This window comes from Arachis duranensis, chromosome 10 (genome assembly GCF_000817695.3).
Source record: "Arachis duranensis cultivar V14167 chromosome 10, aradu.V14167.gnm2.J7QH, whole genome shotgun sequence".
Taxonomy (NCBI): Eukaryota; Viridiplantae; Streptophyta; class Magnoliopsida; order Fabales; family Fabaceae; genus Arachis; species Arachis duranensis.
In genome coordinates this window covers 79101094-79121537 of record NC_029781.3, presented here as the reverse complement: position 1 = coordinate 79121537, position 20444 = coordinate 79101094, and the positions used below count along the sequence as shown (strand labels likewise).

Here is a 20444-nt window from a genome sequence, read left to right as displayed (position 1 = left end):
TTTAATGAATAAATTTATTATTGTTTTTGTTTAAAAAATATAAAAAAATAGTATAATATTATTGTGTAATTAATAATAATAATAATTTTATTTTATTTTAATTTTAGACGGATGACTATTATGTCTAATAGAAAAAACGTTGGGGATTTATTTGTACATAAGTTTTTCTTAAGAACTAAAATATCCGTTTTTAAAATCTTTGGGGACTGATTTGGATAATTATTCTACTGAAAAATGAACTAGAGATTGATTTGTCTGTCAAAATAAAACCTTAGAAATTAATTTGTGTATTAATTTTTTCTAGGGACTAAAATGTCTGATTTTATTTTAAAATCCTTAGAAACTGATTTGGGTAATTACTCAAAAATTTATTTTTTCCACACTCTACGCTCTACGTGTTTTAAGGAAGGCAACAACATAAGCATGTAAGGCATTTAAATTTTAAACCGAAAGCATATTAGAGCTTAGGTGGTGCTTTTTTTGAGGTATTCGAATAGAGATTAAAAGATTGGAATTTAGTATTATATTTATTAGTCTAAAAATTGATACTAAAATTTTAATCTCTGTCTCTAAAATTTCAGTACTTTAATACCTCAAAAAAATTGAGATACAAGAGACTATAATTTTTTAAGATAGAGATAGAAACTTTAATAACATTTTATATCTAAAATATTTCTATTTTAATTAATTAATTTTAACTTTATCTTTTGTATGAATTAAATTAGAATTTTATTCTTATTTCAATTTCTATCTCCTATTTTACACCACTCACCTGTATATGCTACTGCCAATTTACAGTTATGGTCTAAAAATAAAATATAGTTACTCTTAAACAATCTTCTTTTGGCCATAGTCCAAAGCAAACTCTAACTGAAAAAGGGCAAATAAAAGCTCCCTCCACTATTCTCCGCGTAACTCACTCGTACATTTGGATAATAATAATAATTTTAATTTCTTAAGTGAAACACAAGTACTTTTAGCCATCAATGCCACGTTTTTAAACCACAAACTACAGGTGAAGACAAACTGAATCGGATCGGCATAAGATTTGGTTTTATCCTAGTAACATTGAGTTGAGTCAACTTGTTCAATTTTATTATTATTATTATTATTATTATTATTGTTATTATTATTATTATTAAAGAATAAAGACTGATGCTCCTTTATTCAAGGTTACAATTCGGAAATCCAAGAGATTCTGATGTAACATGTTGCACATGGTGTGAAGATTGCATAACTATTTATTGTGCTGGAAAAGGATATTTGGGACCATCATTTTTTATCCGATAAGGCACTAACACAATATTATTATACAGTATTATACATCATGCACACTATACAGGAGATACTAGTAAGAAGAATAATCATGATTGTTCTGTGTATGATTCTGAATTAAAAGAATGTAGACAGAGAATAATCAATCACTAATAAGTGACAACTTGGTATTCTAAATATTGCTAAAGTAGCATTACCCCAAGTTGACATTACAACAGTGTGGAAAAATATCATAACTGAACAAAGAAATTCATTTTTCGTTTGTTGTTTTTTTGTTACATACAATATACAAACAAGAAATAGTTCATATATGTCATGATAATTGCATGCCGATATATATATATACTCCTTATTATTTTGATATCTTAAAAATTGATTTTTATTATAATCCGTTAAGTTTTATGCAGTTTTGTTATGACTTGTTATAATTATTTTGTAGACAATTTAGGTAAGGAGAATGCTATAACGACTATCTTAAATAACATGAACAATCACCAATCAAATAAAAATATACTACATTCTAATTTAATGTTATTAATTTAAATTTACTTTTTTAACCCAATTAATTCATATTATTCACACATTGTTCAAAAATGTTAGTTACCTGTATTTTTTTTAGATAAATAAATGTAAAAGTTGTAATTAACTTAAATTAGTCAAATAATCTGTATAAGTGTTTATACCTTGTACGTATAGCAATTTATACAGTAATTTATTAGACAGATGACCTTTAAATAAACTTGGACAATTTAGTCCCTTAGCTGTGATATCCATAAACACAAATCTTGCAGTGGTAATTAAGGAACTACTCATGATTGCGCTAAGAATGATGTTCATGCTGCTTACCTTGTCTCTGTCGTTGAGGTTCAGAAGGGGAAGGTGGAAAAGAAAAGGAAATCATTTACCAGAATTGAACAACTTCTATGGGCAAGTACGGATCATTAGGCTACTTTGGTCATCTTTTTCTATTGGGACCCAAAAAGATACGACACGTAAAAGATGAACCTGAAAATCAAAAGCAAAATTTTCCAACTTTCTAGTCATCGATGATCGATCTCTTTTAGGAAGCTTCACAATTCCCTTCAATTCATTTCTGATATCATATGATATATGAAACCCAAATGCCACGCGGCACATCCTCCTGCGTGCAAAGTGGGATTGCATGGACCCATCTTGATCCGAAGGACCATTACAAAAAGGTTTAATCAGTGGAGCATCCATTGCATGCATATGCTTAATTACAAATATATCTCAAAACAGCAATCACAAACATTATTAAAAACCAGTAATTACCAACAAACCATTGTTAACCCAATTATTAATGATAACCACATATGATTGGTTGGAACAACATTTATTTATTAGTGATTTTGGATTAGAGAGATTAATATTAAAAAAATGTTTTGACTTTTGTGCAATTAATTATGTGCAACTTCTCTAATACTCAAATATATTTAGTTATAGGAAGTTTATATATTATTATATGTGCTTTTTTATAAATAAAAAACACCTAATTATATTAGGATAGACGTATGTAAAAAATTAATTACTATATTAACTATTTGTATAAAATATACAAATATAAAATATATATTTAATTATTTATAGATAAATATAGGGTGATTGATTTTATGTGTGCACATAACATTTTTTATATTGATAGGAATAGACAAAAAAAATCTAAATTATTGAGACAGAGAATAATAATTAATATTATGATTCTTTTTTAAAAGAGTCTCAAAAATGAATCTTAAGTTAAAAGTAAAATTCATTAAAAAATATATAAAATTATTTAATAAATTAATTAATACTCTAATAAAAAGCAGCCACCAAATCCAAGGATGTGAACTTTCCTTCTATATAATACCATAGGCAACCATCCACAAGAAGCTCTAACTAACACACATTACAATACAATTACACACCCTCCAACAATAACATAATGTATGCTTCAACTTCATTCACTTCACCTCTGATCCATGAACTTCTTTTAGAATTCCACTCAAGAAGGTTACTCTTACACACTACCCCATCATTCAACCAATCACCAAGCTCATCACCCAACCCACCAAATAGCCCCCAAAACTCATCACCACAATCATCATACCTTGGAGATGGAACCTTTGATGCAAATGTTGTCATGGTACTCTCAGTACTTTTATGTGCTCTAATATGCTCACTTGGATTAAACTCCATCATAAGGTGTGCATTAAAGTGTTCCAGCTTAGTTGTGAGTACCAATAATAGTGATAGTAATAATAACCACCACACTCCATCATCAAGAGTGGTCAACACCGGAATCAAGAAGAAAGCACTCAAGACTTTTACAACACTAAGTTACTCAAATGAATTCAACCTTCCTAGTTTGGACTCAGAGTGTGTGATATGCTTGTCGGATTTCGCCATCGGCGACCGGTTGCGGATTTTGCCTAAGTGCAACCATGGTTTCCACATAAAGTGCATTGATAAATGGTTGAGTTCGCATTCTTCTTGCCCCAAATGCAGACACTGCCTTATGGAGACTTGCCACAAGATTATTGGGGCTACTACCTCATCAACATCATCACAATTGCCAGAAACTATTCTTACCATAGCACCATTGGACCCAGAACGTTTGGTGCGTAACTATAGGGAATCCAATTAATTATTCAACCATATTCATCAATGCACTGCTGGTTAAGTTGTAGTAGTTATTAATTAATTAATTAGGACTATATATAGGGTTTATTAGCATGTAGTGATGGTTATGGTTAATTATTATTGGTGAAATGTGCATAGAGTTTGAAACTCTTTAGTTGTTGTTTTAGCTTTAGGTCTCTTCCAAGTGTATAAAGCAAGTTTAAATTGAAATTGCATTATTGAATTGTAAATTACTTATTGAATTAACAAGGTATTATTAGAAATTTCTGTTGCTTCGTAAATGAATTTAATTCCAATGGACGCCTAGTAAGGCAGCTAGATAGTTTAAGCAAACTAAGGAATTGAACAAGCAATCTCTATAAAAATTAGAGTTTTTTTTTTTTTTTAAATAAAGTCAAATTCAAATCCCAACTTTAAGTGAAACTTATCTATCTAGCTAATAACCTAATGCAGTCAAGTAAATTATATATATTTATTTGAACAATTAGACCCCATATTATTAAATATCGTAGAGGTGTGTTTATCTTTAAAGGTTTAAGTTTACGAAAAATATTAGATGAACAAATTATTTATGTAATTAAGTTTTTTTTTTCTTCTTCTTATGTGTCTTTTTTTTTAATTAGTTTTTGTTGTGTTAATAAACTGTTGGTTTAATTTAATTAAATTTGGTTATCCAAATAACTTAATTATGTAGTAACATTTGTAAGTTTTTTTTGTTGATGTTTTATCCTTTACTTGAGATGAGTGCCTAAAGGAGGAATAATGATTTTTTATCTTCAATGTCGACAACAATAAAAAAAAGCAATAACGATATTTTTGTCCCATTAGGCGGGTCAATTACATAAATTAAATGATGTTATTAAACTCTATTATATATCATATTTACAAAAAGATTGTTTACATGTAGATTTCGTTTGACCATTTTATAGATAGTTTTTCTAGGTCTTTCTCTATCTTTCACCATTTATTCATCTTTTATCTCATTCACCCTCTAACTGGGTGTTCTATCGATCTTCTTCTCACATATTAAAACCACCTGAGATGCGATTCTACTATTTTTTCCACAATACTTGTTACTCCAACACTTTCTCTTATATCTCCGTTCTTTATTCTATCTAATCGTATATGACCACTCATCTATGTCAATATCTTCATCTCTGCCACACTTAACTTATGTTCGTGCTCCCCTTTGGCACCCAACACTATGTACCATAAAGCATAACCGATCTGATAGCAGTGCGATAAAATTTACCTTTAAGTTTTAAAGACATTTTTTGTCACATATAAAACCAGACGCATTCCGTCATTTTGACCAACCTGTTTGGATTCTATAATTTACATCATGTTCAATCTCTTCATTATTCTGTATGATGCACCAAAGATATTTAAAACTTTTAACTTTTCGTAGGATATTTTTTCCAATCTTTACCTCTATATTAGGATTTTTTTCTTTGGCAGCTAAACTTACATTCTATATATTCTGTCTTACTATGACTTATGCGTAAACCATATACTTCTAGAACTTCTCTCCATATATTATGTAGACATACTTTTATTTAATTTTGGGACTGATGTATGTGTGACTTTTTCTAATTTTTTTTTTAGCATCAGAGAAATAACAAGGAAGTTATGCATGACCACAAAATCATAGGATAAAGCAAAAATTATTACAAGATGCAACTGAAATACAATAAAATATGTGAGAAGGAAAATATTATGGGGTAGCGATTGCTTCTCTTATGTATAGTGCAGTGTGAACAATCTTCCTATTTCACCTTTGATAATTGCTAAGACACAAAGCAAAATGAAAAAGAAAGAAAGAGAAAAAAAATTACAAAGTGGCATACTTTATCCAGTCAATGGAGCATAACATAATGAATGGAATCTGAGGGTGAAAGCACTTAATCACTTTCAAATCAAATAATAAGTGTGCCAAAAAGGGAAATGTTGTAAACATTGTAACTCATGACAAAGAGTGTTTGATTGCCAACACTGACTAACAACACTAACTGGGGCGGCAGAAACTTGATTTGCCCAGAGTCTTAAACGCATTAAACATGCCCTGTTTGTACCATAATAATATGGACACTGTCCATGTGGGGACACACTCACTCATACACACCATTATTGCCAATTTCTGAGGATATTATTGCATGATCATCAATTTCAATTTCACCCCAAATATCAATAAAATAAATAAATAAATAAATAATTGCAATGCCAAGTTGCCAACTCACAGGGAAACAAGCAATAAGCTAAGGAGATATATACAAACATGTTAAATAAAATTCGTTTTGTTGGATACAAAAATGTCCATCAACCGTCGACTATCACGGACATTTTTCGATATAAATGTATATACTTTATATACGGCTAATTTTTTAGTGCCTTGAGACTTCTTACTGAATTTGCCGGAATATGACCCTCTATGGTGTGTGTGAACATATGATGAATGTGAGACCAATGTTTTTATGTTTGATTTTCGTAGTTGAGTTATAGGCACCATAGCAAAGACTTTTTATATAATATAAAAGTATAAAATTAACCATATTTTAGTAATTAAGAATTGTGTATAAACAATTTTTAACTTGAAAATGCCATATTTAATTTCCTTATATAAATATAGATAAATAATAATCCACCAATAATTCACTGCTAATTGAATAGTGTTCTCTCTGTTTCATCTTCTACTTATTGCTTGCATTGTGGGTGTGGATAAAGGTTAATTCAGTAGATGCCTAAATAAATGAAAAAGCCGAAAAGGGTAGTGATGATGTCATGGCGGCTGGTACTAACATATGGTTTTCATGGTGAATGGATGTACAGTGGTAATAACTAATAAGTGGAATAACAACCTCAGAGAACATTCCGTTTTGCTCTTTTTTCAACTGTTTCACAAGTAAAGTTCATAAAAATAACATAGAATATAGAGGCAAAAGTTAAAACATGATGATGTGGCATGCCTATAAGTAAAAAAGCGGCCAAAGAGCACCCATGCACATGTTTTTAATTAACATGGATAGAGATTCATGCACTTGACAAGTCATGTTTGATATGCAATAGCTAGGTAGGAGTACCCTATATATAAAGCAATATAAAGAATAAGAAAATGGTGAGGAACGTGCATAGGGGTGGAGATCCACGCCACAATTTGGAGCAAAAATACCCCTCAACTAATCGTATTTAATCATGCTGTTACATTCTCAATTGCCTTCAACTTATCTTATTGCAAAATTTCAAAGTAGATTAAGTTTAAAGTTGATGAACTTGAATACATGCACTCTTCTGAAGTAGCGCAACAATTATTTTTTAGGAGAAATTGGACGATCACAATTTTGGATCAGCCCCGTTTTTTGTGGTAACAAGAGCATCTGTGTTGTAAAATATCGGCTTTGTTGATGAATTCAAAGCCCATATATGTTGGTTGGTTTATCTCTTTTTGTTGCACATTTCTTGGGCAGGCTGTTTACACCTAATACATATCATGGATTTGGGTCTCTCGTTATTAGGACTGTGCCAAAAATATTAAAATTTTGGGTTTTAAACCCAATCTAAATTAGACTATTTTTAATAAAAATAATTCAAACCAAGTTATATCTATTTTATAGTAATTTTTTTATCTAAACCATTTAAATAATTTTAAATCATCCAGATCCAAAAAGCCCCATTATATAATTCAATTCACACAACAACAATATAATAACCATGTATTTCTATATAATGATAATCCACAACTAAGAATAATAAACTAGCTAGATAAAAATATTGAGAAGTGATTGTATTCGAAACTCACATCCTCAGTTTTAGTAAAAAGCAATTTTGTTTCTCCTATTCGGTTTGGTTCATAATCCTTGGTTTAGTGATTGCTACTGCTAAGAAAATATGTATATCACTAGTTGAGTTTTGGTCCCTTTAAACTTAGTGTGTGTTTGGATTACAGTTTGCAAACAGGAGTTTATATAAAATTAATTTTGCAAATTTTGATCAAAAGTAAGTTTGTGTTAAAGTGATTTATGTTTGGTAATTTTTGTATCAAAATAGATTATAATAAAATAAATGTTGTTTGACTTATACCATTCAAAATTACTTTTAGATAAAAATTACTAAAATGGATATCAACTTACATTTTTTTTTTATATTATCCTATTATTTTAATTTAGATATTTAAATATATCTGAGGTATTACTTGATTCGACCCGGTATACTTGTCGGTTAGTTTGTGTGGAATCGTTTTTCCCTCATCAGTCCCGAGTCCAAAAATAAAGGGGAAAAAACTATTTTCAAATAGGAAAAACTACCAAAAGTATCCATGAAATTTACGAAACGCTGACAAAAGTACCCATAAACTAAAGAAATTAATGTTATGCCCATGAAAGATGAGTTCTGTATGACAAAAGTATCCAAATCCTAATTTTTTGCTAAATTTTTAATAAAATTCCCAAACTACTTCACCCTCAACCTCAACTCACTTTTTCAACCTTTCATAATCCAACTTGCACCTGTAAAATTCTTGTCATGGAGTCTAAAACTATTCCTACAACAAATCAGGCTGAAATCAATGGTGGTGGTGGTGGTGAAAGATCGAACCTCAGCTAGTTTAGTCATAAGTTTACCAAACCCTCTTTTTGCATGCAGCAGCACCACGAACCCTTTCTCTTCTCATGTGCGCGACGACGGTGTTCTCCTCGGCTGGATTAGGCGCGCCACGACAACGTTCTCCTCGACTAGAACACAGGCACGGCACAGCACCATTCTCTTTAGGTTGGGTCAAAGGCGCGCGATGAAGGTGTTGTAGTCACCTTAAGAGTGAGAGGGGCAGCAATGAGAGGGAAGGAAATTGGCGGTGATAGGTAGGTGGGTGGCAGACGACAATGAGGAGGTAGGAGGAGAGTTATGTGACTATGTGAGAGTTTTTGAGAGAGGGAGAAATGAGGAGAGAGAAAGCAGTGAGAAGAGAGGGAGTGACAGTAGAATGGGGTTAAAATAGGGTAATTTGAGAATTTTATTAAAAAATTAACAAAAAATGAGGGTTTGGATACTTTTGTCGTACGAAACTCATCTTTCATGGGTACAGCGTTAATTTTCTTAGTTTATGGATATTTTCGTCAGTGTTCATAAACTTCATGAGTACTTTTGGTAATTTTTCCAATCAAATATGTTACATTTTCTAAGTATTAAATGTTACTTTAGTATTTTTTACATCATACTCTTATTCTAATACTCTCAATAATCTTATTCTTAATATTAATTTGGAATTCAACGTTTATGATTTATTATTATCTAGGATTAATTTTTTATTTAATTTATCTTTTTTTAATGGAATCATAATCTATATTATAAAAAATTACACTAAAACATAGTATACGAAAATTACAATTATAAAAGAGAATACTGAAGATAATAAAAAAAATTAAATATTTATTTTATAATGATCGAAACAAATCTAAAAGTTCTTGATGATCTTTTTATATAATAATACAATAACATATATAAAGGATAAAGTTGGTAAAAAGTAAATAAATTATTAGTATCTATAGCTAAAAGGCAGTTAAAAAAATGGAGAAGCTACAAATAGTTGCTTCTTGTAAACGTGATTTTGGCAGCAAAATCATTTCTACGTTCATGAAAAAAAAATTGTCAAACTAAAAATTAAAGCTTTAAAGAAATTTAAACGTCTTTCTTCCTTTTCAATTGGTTTTCCAAACACACCCTTAGTTGTTTGTATTAAATCTTTAAGTTGTGGTTTAATTTTATAAATAAGATGGCGTTATTAATATTGTCTCTTTATTATATACAGAATAAAATGATTGATAATAATAGTATTGAAGTAGTAAGGATGTCCACTAATATTTAACTATTTTTTTTGTCAAATATTCGTAAAAATCGATCAGTTATTTCGGATAATTTTAAAGTAGAGAATGTTATTGAAAAAAAATTAAATATAAATATTGTGATAACTTAATATAATATGAGAATAAAATCAGTTCAATGAGTCATATAAGAAAATGCAAGCAAAATTTTTACTCGGATTCAAACAAAAGAAAAAAAAAACGACCACACTGGTACAGATGATGTGGTGTTCCAAATTCATCTAGTGCTTTTAAATTTGACCAAAAGGAGACATCTTTTAATATTTTGATAATGATTAAATATTATATGAATAAGGTTTAATTATTCTGTTGGTCTCTATAGTTTCGTAAAATTTTTAATTAGGTCACTATAATTTTTTTTCTTTTAATTAGATTTCTGCACCAATTTTTTTTCAAGTATGTCCTTCTTAGCAGTAATTGACTTAATTAAAAATTTTACAAAATTAAAAGGACTAATAGAATAATTAAACCTATGAATAATTATTGTTATTAGATTTATAAAAATTAAATTCTAGTTGTAATTGTTGGGAATAAGGAGTATAACCACAATCCAATCAATCATGTGTCAAATAATTTGTTATTGTTATTAGATTAAAATGTTAATAGAATAAGGTCCTTGATTAAATTTAGAGATTTATCATTGTGATAGTGATCATAATATTGAGAGATCATTTGGATGAAGATTAATAGATCTCATTTATTAAATTATATATATAGATGGTGCATATAGAGATATGACCATTGAATTGACTCAGTTTGAGAATTCCTAATAGTTATAGTTATCACATATTTGTCAATAGGATATTTTCAAGATGAACATAGTAATAGAGTTTCCTTTGACCTGCAACTGTCATACTAATTAATAATGTATTTATTATACTTTAATTCCGAACACCTAATACCCTAGTGTGCTAGTGAAATGGATATTGGGTATAATTTAAATATTTGTAGAATTAATGATTAGTCAATAAAAAATTCATCATCTCTCGGTAAAGAGTTTGAGCTCTGTGATTATAATGACTGAGATGAATAAAATCTTAGCCAAGAGGATTGAATGAATGAAAAAATGAGTTTCTTAAGTCATTTACAGTTTATTATAATAATGATAACAAGTTAGAGTTTGACAATTAAACCATACTCTAAAGGTTAACCAAGAGCTGGAAAGATGGAAGTAATTATACTTTGTTCTTCTAAGGTTCTTAGTAAAAATATATTACTTCATACTATCGGGTCGTTGAAGAGTGTTGTTAGACGCCAACCTTGATTAGTAAATTTAGTTTGACTAATTTACTACCCGCTTAGTGTTAAACCTATGGGGTCACACACTAACGAGTATTTTAATATTTGATATAGAATTATTTAATTATTATTTTGATTTGATCAAATAAATAATTATATTAATTCAAATGGAATATTATTATATTTTTTGCTAGCACCAAGAATATAATAATTATATGATAATTGAGAATATTAAATGAGATTTGAGAATAATTAGTTATTCTATAAATTTGGATGAGATTCTAACTGATTCTTTCCCAAATTGAGTTATGATATGATTCATAAATTTGAAGGATTCAGATTTAGAATTTCAAAATATGATTTAAATTTGAATAGAGAATCAAATTTAAAATCAATAACAAATCTCATACTATATATATGTATGCTAAGAGTAGAGAAAAGCCTGAGAGTAAAACACAAGGATTTTATTCCTTTACCTCTATACACATAAATGTATGTGAGCTTGATTCTTGGAGAAGAATTTTATGGCATGCAAAGAGTTGCAAGAAGTTTCTCAATTTAGATCAGATGTTCATTGGTCAAGGAGTTGACAACAAAGGTTGGTCTCGGTGTGGATACGTATAGAGTCTTCGTACAATCGAAGAATAAAGTTTTTACTAAAGCGTCTAAAGGTATTTAGATCTGATCTATATTATATATTGTTTATTGAAATAAAGTTTAAGCACAAAATAGATCTTTAGAATTACCTTATTTTTTTTCGTTGCGTGTTATGAACACATAGTAATCCTTTAGTAATAAACTTATATAATTTAAAAAGATTTTAATACTAATTTATTTTTAAAAAATATTGAATTTTACTAATTAACTTCCGTAGCAACTTAACCATTACTAATTCAAAGAAAATTTCACTAAACCCTCTGTTACTCATAACTATATCCAATCGACTATTACAACCACTAACACATGATTATAAGAAAAGCAAGCTAAACCAAACAAATCCACATCAGGTTCTTCACCAAAATATATTTTTGGGTCGGGTCAACGCCATACAAAAGCTTTTTTTTTTAATTTCTGGTCAGGGTATGGGACAAAAAATTAATTAAAACACCATACCAAATCTAGAAACTACTTATTCTAAACAGACAACCCAATACCCCAACCCAACTAGTTTTCCAAAAATGGAAAAAATAATCCAACCTAGTCCACTAAGTAAACCTCTCATTAACAAGCCCATCCGAGAATTCGTCGGAACTAACGTCAACGTTCCTCGGTTAAGGGGACATCGGATTTTTCTCTATGCTTATTCTGTAATTTATCAGCACTATCACATTAAGTGTTTAAATCTAAATCGATCCAAATTAAACTGTTTATCCAATCTAATTCAAATCAAAAATCGATTAAAACTGCACTAATTGAATTATATTTGTTTTAAACCGCTGGATCAAATCAGATTTTGAATCTATTTTTGATAACTAATTCAATCTAATCCAATTCAAATCACACAATGGGGTATAATATTATTATTTTATTATTATATTTACCATTATACTTATAACAAGTTTAATTTGTTATATATTTTTATATTATTCATGTATTATTATTATTTAATAAATATTTTATATTCAAAATGTTATTTATTTATTTATTTTAACTAACCTATAATTTTATTTGTATTATTATGTTATTGTTGATTTTTTAAGATATTGTTGAGACTTGTTATGTTATTGTTAATTATTTAAAATTTGATATTAAGACTTATTATATGTATTTAATTTTTTTAATTTATAAATCCACAAATCCAATCCAATCCAAACCGCTTAAAATTGAATCAGATTAGATTGGATATTTTTTTAAACATCATCCAATCCAATCCGAACCACAAGTAAAATTAACATTCGAATCAAATGAATTTTTATTTCAAAATCGATCCAAACCGTACCACAAACACCTCTGTTACCACATAAATTGCTTTGAGAATCTTAACTATCCACATATTTATTTCAATATTTAATTCAATATCTACAAGGTTCAAAATCATGTCATATTGGTATCTAAAAAATATACTAGTACATTAGAAAATCTTTCAAATGGTACATAACACATTACATGTTACTAATAAGATACATCAATTAGTCATTTTATAATACTTGATACCAACTTGTTAAATTAGCGTAATATGTGATATTTAATGTGACATGCATGATCTAATTGACGAAATGACTAGTTTAAGTTAATTGCACTTTTTATAGACTAATTTAAAAGGTTTGATTGGCAAATTTTACTATTGTGTAATCTTTCAAAAACTGTTTTAATCCAACAATTAACGAATAATAAGTAATAAAAAAATATAAACAAAGATTAGAGAGATAGAAAGCGAAAATAAAAAAAATTTATTGATTGATTATCAATTTGTTTTTTTATATATATTATAAAGGGAAATACGAAGAAAGTATATTGGAAGTGGGTCCTAAATATAGACGCACCACAGAAACTGAAGTGGGCTCAAAAGAATGCATAGAGAAGCAAGATTTGCCAATAGGAATGAGGCAATCTCACCTTATCCACACTCCTACCACAATCCGTTCATTTCATCCATCATCACTATCACAATCACACTACCTCCTTATCTCCCCTCAACAAGTTAAACCAAAATAACAATAACCCAAGACCAAGAACCACTACACAATCCTAGCCTTAACTTATTAATTTAGTGCTCCAAATTAAACTTTGCATCATCTCCATGGCTGCCATGAACTCCTCTAGTGTATTGGCTTGTAGCTACGCCATTTCGGGTGGCGCTTCCAGTTCCGAGCTCAGTTGGCAGCCACACTTTTTGGCACTGCAGCTGCTGCTTCTTCTGCCAATGCTGGTGTCATTGAAGATTACCTTGAGAAGAGCAAGGCCAACAAGGTCTCATCACATTTTGTTTTTTCTCCTTACTTATTTATTTAATCAATTTTGCAATTATAACTATCAATGCTTTATTTATAATTTTTTTAAGTAGTCAATTATTAGGTAATTTTTTATTTTTGAGACAAGCAATTTTATGATACTCTAAAAGTATAGGTTTGCTTTTTGTTTAACAGAAAAAAAGTTTAAATTTTTTGGACAGGTTTATAATTTTATCAAATTTATAATTATTTTTTAGTTTTTAATGGAATCTTTACACATTTTTATTTGTAATTAATTTTTTGTCAAAAATATTAGAATTAACAAAATATTTTGACTAATTAAGTTTTTAATTGAGGATATATTTAATTTATAAAAAATATTCTGTTAATTCATATTTTTCAAACGACAATAATTAAATTATAAAATTAAAAATATCATAGAATTCAATTACAAATTTGATTACAAGAATCCACAAAGTCACTAAACCCAATTATAGTAATTTATGTATATATGGGTGTGTATAAAAAACCAATAGAAGGTAAAAAATTAGGATGTTGGTGTAATTTGTGTTGATGAGATTACCAATTTGATATATAGGAACTGAATGACAAGAAAAGGTTAGCTACTAGTGGAGCAAATTTTGCAAGAGCATACACGGTGCAATTTGGCACTTGCAAATTCCCTGAGAACTTCACTGGTTGCCAAGATCTTGCCAAGCAAAAGGTCGAATATACCCTCTGTTTTTTTATTTCTTTATTAGCAAATTAAATCCTAGGTGCTTTGCGTTTACCTCTCTCTATTTATTTATGCAGAAAGTGCCATTCCTTTCTGATGATTTGGAGCTTGAATGTGAAGGAAAGGACAAATACAAGTGTGGTTCTAATGTTTTCTGGAAATGGTGAGACTGAAAGGAATCAAGCTGGGCAACAATTTCCGATTCAGTTGTTGATCTCTTTGAAATATGTACCATACTTCTTCGATCTCCTTCAAAAAATTACTAATTAAAATGCTTTCTTTTTGCTACGTATATTCCTATTCTTCTTTTTTTTCTTGGGTAACACTAGTGGTGGTGCTTTTTTTCTTCAGTTGGTTGCAATAATGTATAAATATTTAAATTAATCAGTTGGTTGAATAGGTTATGAGTGAATGTACTTATTCAAATGTATAGAGAACTCGATGTTAATCTCGTTAAAACAGGGAAACCAAGAAAAAAGTAGGCGTCAGTAATAAAAGATTTTAATTATTTTATTAAATATGAGCAGTATTAATCGATGGTGAAATTAGAATTTAGAAGTTAGATACAATGAGGCATAAATTGACGCATTTAATAATAATAATAATAAACGGCCTTATTTCGTGAATATTGTGTAAGTGTTGGTTTGCTTTACACCATTTTATGCTTCGCTGTGTTTACAAGCTAAGAAACAATTTAAATACTTATTTTAATGTTTTAATAAGTCCCTCCCTTATAAAGCAAGGATAAGCTGCGCCTTTTTATGACCTAAAAATTGATTGACCTGGAACGGTACGACAGTTCAACAAAAGATTCGAAGTCTAGCTATAACGGATATTGTCAGGTGCAATAATATAAAAAGACCTACTAATAAAGTTAGATCCACTAATAAAGATGAACTTTATGATAAATTAATTAAATTTGATCTCTTTAAAAAAATCGGACACTAACATAGGAAGATCAGGTCTTATCTGTCCAAAATAGTAGCCATTTCTACAAAATTTTTTTACTATTTCTATCTCATTTAGAATAGATCCTAACAAATTCTCAAGATAAAAAGAACGATAACTCCAACAAAGATGGTTATCAATTCTACTATAAATACACTTGCACCCCAAGTATAACTCACGTTCTAATCTATTAAAAACTTGCCTAAAGCCCTTACTAACTTAAGCATTGGAGTCTTTTGCAAGTACCACCCCCCCACCTCCTGACGAGGAACTCAAACAGGCAGCACCTCGACACAACAAGTCGAACTCTCAGAACATTGGTATCGTTGCCGGGGACCTGAGATTCTCTTTTTAACAAATGGCAGACCACGAGCGCAGAGATCGCTATACAACATCTGAGTCTGAGCTAGAAAATCAGCTAGAAGATCAAGCCTTCTTACTTTTGCCTCCACCACCACACCAAGGCCCCCACGGGGAAGGGACCTCAGAAAATCCTCAAACAAGAAGGATCCAGTCCAAAGTCCACCATCCCGAGGCTGAAGACCAACCTCATACAACTGAGATCCTGGATCTCGTTCATGGCCAGGAGAATCGATTACAACAGCTTGAATATGAGGTTAAACGACAACGAGAAGTATAACGAGAATTGCGAAGAGAAGTAAGACAAGAAAAGGAGTTAGAAGACAAACTACGGAAACTAGAAGCTGATATACAAAGGAGGAATACTCGGGCTGAGCATGATGAAAGTCCCTTAGGAGGATAAGATTTGTTCATAGAAGAGATCATGAAGGCTAAAGTTCCTAGGAACTTCAAATCGCCCGACATGGATCTCTATGATGGGACGTTCGACCCGAGCCATCATCTCAGTAACTTCAAAAGTAGAATGTACCTGGCCAATGCCTCTAACGCCACTCGTTGTAAAGCTTTTCCGACTACTTTGACCAAGGCAGCCATAAAGTGGTTCGATAGTCTGCCCCCAGGTCAGTCACTAGCTTTGACGACCTGGCAAGAAAATTTTTTACCAGATTCTCCATCTAAAAATATAAAATGAAGCACGCTTTGAGCCTACTGGGAGTAAAGCAAGAAGTCAGAGAAACCCTTCGTGACTATATGGAAAGGTTCAACAAAGTTTGCTTGAAAATTCAGAGTTTACCCACCGAAGCTATAATTATGGGCCTGGTCAATGGCCTTAGAGAAGGACCATTTTCTCAGTCAATATCTAAAATATACCCAACTTTTCTGAACGAAATCCAATAAAGGACAGAAAAATGCATCAACATGGAGGAAAATTTCCAACTCAGGGAACCTCCTTCGCTATCTAACGTACCTTATCTATCTCGGGATAAAGAGAGAGAACCTAAGAAGAAAAAAGAGCAAAACATAGAGAAACCTCGAAAATATCACAATTATACTCCTTTTAGGGTTTTCTTAGTAGATGTCTACAGAGAGATATGCCATACAGAGAAGCTTAGACCTCCTTATCCGATTAAGCACAAGAAAGCTAGAAGTCGGGCTGAATACTGCAAGTATCATAAGCTCTATGGTCATTCCACTAATGGATGCTGCGACTTAAAGAATATCATCGAAAAGTTGGCTAGAGAAGGCCGACTTGATAATACCCGGCAGATAGGTCGAACGACCCAAGGAAGAGAAGAAGGGATGATGATCTCCTCACATCCCTGAGCGACATATACACATGATTAATGGTGGGTTTCCAGGAGGAGGAATAACAAAATCCTCACGAAAAAGGCACCTCAAGAAAGTATATCAAGTCGAGGAGAATAATCAATCGTCCGACTTACCTACTATTTCCTTCACTAAAAAAGATGCTCAAGGAATATCACCAGGGCACGACGACCCAGTGGTGATAACTATAATCCTAGTAAACGCCAATCTCCATTGAACCTTGGTAGATCAAGGTAGCTCGGTGGATATTCTATTCAAACTGCCTTTGACAAGCTGAGGTTAGAGGAAAAAGATCTAAGGGCATACCCAGATAGTTTTTTCGGACCGAGAGACACCCCAATCCGACCTCTAAGTTACATCTCATTATACACCACCTTTGGAAAGGTGCCAGATCAAGGACATTAAGTGTTGACTATATTGTAGTCAATGTAAGTTCAGCCTACAATGCCCTAATAGGTAGGACAACTTTGATCCGACTTACGATTGTCGTCTGCATCCCACATCTTTGCATGAAATTTCCAACAGCTAAAGGGATTACCACCATCAAAGGAGATCAAAAGTTAGCAAGAAAATGCTATAACGAGAGCCTCAGACTGAAAGGCAACTCAGAAGGTAAAGAAGTCAATACAATCGAGTTAGGTGGAATCCGAGTTCGAGCAGAACTACGACCTCAGCCTGAGGGCAAAACGGAAGTGATACAAATCGGAAACCACCTTGACAAGTGTTCATACCCTGGGTCGAGTTGTTCGACCCGGGATGTTTGACAAGACAAAGCGACCGACCTGTTCAGGTCAGGACAATCCGAGCTCTCCTTAAAGAACTCGGCCAAGTCACAGGAAAGCCCAAAGAAGGGCCCAAATAGAGGAGCACGCCCTAAATCCAAAGGCAGCCCAAGCCTATGGAGAGAAGGGCGGTTCCCTTGAAGATAAGCTGATCCCACCCAAAAGATAAAATAAGATAAAGATAACTAACTTATCTTATCTAAAGAAGGTCACTCTACGCCATTATAAATACACTGGAGCACCCAGGTATAAGTCATACTCTGATTCTACAAAATACCTGTTTAATACCCTTGCTAACTTAAGTATCGGAGTCCCATGCAGGTACCCCCACCCTTCGGTGAGAAGGGATCAGCAGTGCAGTCAGTCCAACAATTCGGACACAACAGCTCCGGCCGTCTTCCACCAGCCGGACATGTTAGCACCGACCAGTACAGAAGATCTCGTCCGAGATCGACCTCTAGTTTCAGGTAACCCTCGGAACATTGGCGCCATTTCCGGGGAACCTGGAAGTTATCTCATCACCATGGCAGACGACCATGACAACGGCCACGATTCAGGTTTGGAAGATAGAACGCCGCACAAGAACGCAGATGTTACACTCAAAGATACTCCGGAGCCCAATGGAAACAAAAATTCATCAGATCCAGGAGTGATAGAGGCACTTCAAGATCGATTAAAGCAACTTGAGAAAGAAGCCCAACATCAACGCGAAAAAGAAGAGGATCTGCATCGGGAGATAAGGCGACACCGAGAATTAGAAGATAAACTTTTAAAACTCAAAGCCGATCTCAAAACTAAAGCTACTCGATCCACTTCAGAGGATAGCTCTCGCAAGGATCAAGATCCATTCACCAGGGAAATCATGAAGACCAAAATCCCAAAGGACTTTAAACTTCCGGATATGACTCTATATGACGGCACTTCAGACCCCAACCATCATCTCAGCAATTTCAGAAGTAGAATGTACCTCACTGACGCCTCGGATGCAGTTCTCTGCAAGGCCTTTCCAACAACTCTTACCAAGACAGCCATTAGATGGTTCGACAGCCTACCTCCAAAGTTCATCTCAAGCTTCGACGACCTGGCCAAAAAGTTCCTGGCCAGATTTTCCATACAAAAAGATAAGGCTAAACACGCACCTAGCCTACTAGGAATCAAGCAAGGGGATCGGGAGAGTCTTCGTAACTACATGGAAAGATTCAACAAAACATGCATGGACATCCAAAGTCTACCAACAGAAGCTGCCATTATGGGCCTCATAAATGGCCTACGAGAAGGACTGTTTAGCCAATCTATATCAAAGAAGTACCATGCATCTCTGGACGAAGTACAAGAACGGGCACAGAAGTACATCAACATGGAGGAGAATTCTCGACTTGGGGAAGCCTCGCGATTCGGTTCCACCTACCGAGATAAAGATAAAGAATCCAAGAAAAAGGAAGATCGCTCCGGGGAGAAAATTAAAAAATATCATAACTACACCCCTCTTAGGGTATCCTTGGTAGATGTTTACAAAGAAGTCTGCCATACGGAAAAAATACCCCCAGCTCGGCCACTCAAAGGCAAAAGAGGAGGAGGAAATTGGAACGAATACTGTGAGTACCATCGAGTCCGAGGACATTCTACCAACGAATGCTTTGACTTGAAAAATGTCATAGAAAAATTAGTAAGAGAAGGAAAACTAGATCGGTTTTTGGCCAACCGGGACAAAGAGCCAAGAAAAAGAAGAAGGGATTAAGATGTCGGATGATTTGAGCGATCACCCCGCACACTAGAGAGACACGTCCACGTGATACATGACGGATTTGCAGGTGGAGAAATCTCCAAATCATCTCGCAAGCGACACCTCAAAGAAGTATACCATGTCGAAGGAAAGAAGGAGGTGCCAGACATCCCAGCACTAACGTTTACCAAAGAAGACGCATCTGGAATTATCTCAGAACACGACGACCCCATGGTCATCACTATCATACTGGCAAACGCCAACCTCCACCGTACATTAATTGACTAAGGAAGCTCCACCGACATCTTATTCAAACCTACCTTCGACAAGCTCGGCTTAGAAGAAAAAGAGCTAAGAGCATACCCGAACAGCCTATTCGGACTTGGGGATACCCCCGTATAACCACTGGGATATGTATCGCTACATACAACCTTCGGAAAGGGGAACTAATCCAGAACACTCAAGATAGACTACATCGTGGTTGACGTAAGCTCAGCCTACAATGCCTTAATAGGTCAGACAACGTTAAACCAACTCGGCGCAATAGTTTCAACTCCACATCTATGTATGAAATTCCCAACTGTAGAAGGGATAGCTACAATAAAAGCAGATCAAAAGATGGCGTGTCACTGTTATAACGAAAGTCTAAACCTC

At 32.6% G+C, this 20444-nt stretch overlaps 2 protein-coding genes across 2 annotated transcripts; both read left to right on the top strand.

Moving 5' to 3' along the window:
• Positions 1-3161: 3161 nt before the first annotated feature.
• Positions 3162-4145, top strand: LOC107470366 (RING-H2 finger protein ATL78). The gene has a single exon (XM_016089763.3). It carries the CDS (start codon positions 3218-3220, stop codon positions 3917-3919), a length of 702 nt encoding a protein of 233 aa, XP_015945249.1. The 5' UTR covers positions 3162-3217; the 3' UTR covers positions 3920-4145.
• A 9514-nt stretch (positions 4146-13659) lies between these two features.
• LOC107470370 (photosystem I reaction center subunit N, chloroplastic) lies at positions 13660-14943 on the top strand. Its single transcript, XM_016089767.3, is given in 4 exon segments — positions 13660-13825; positions 13828-13934; positions 14514-14639; positions 14729-14943. Coding segments are annotated over 4 exon segments (384 nt in total). The 5' UTR covers positions 13660-13764; the 3' UTR covers positions 14819-14943.
• Positions 14944-20444: the final 5501 nt, after the last annotated feature.

Excerpts from the sequence above, each read along its gene's own strand:
- LOC107470366 (XM_016089763.3), top strand. The coding sequence starts at position 3,218 with ATGTATGCTTCAACTTCATTCACTTCACCTCTGATCCATGAACTTCTT.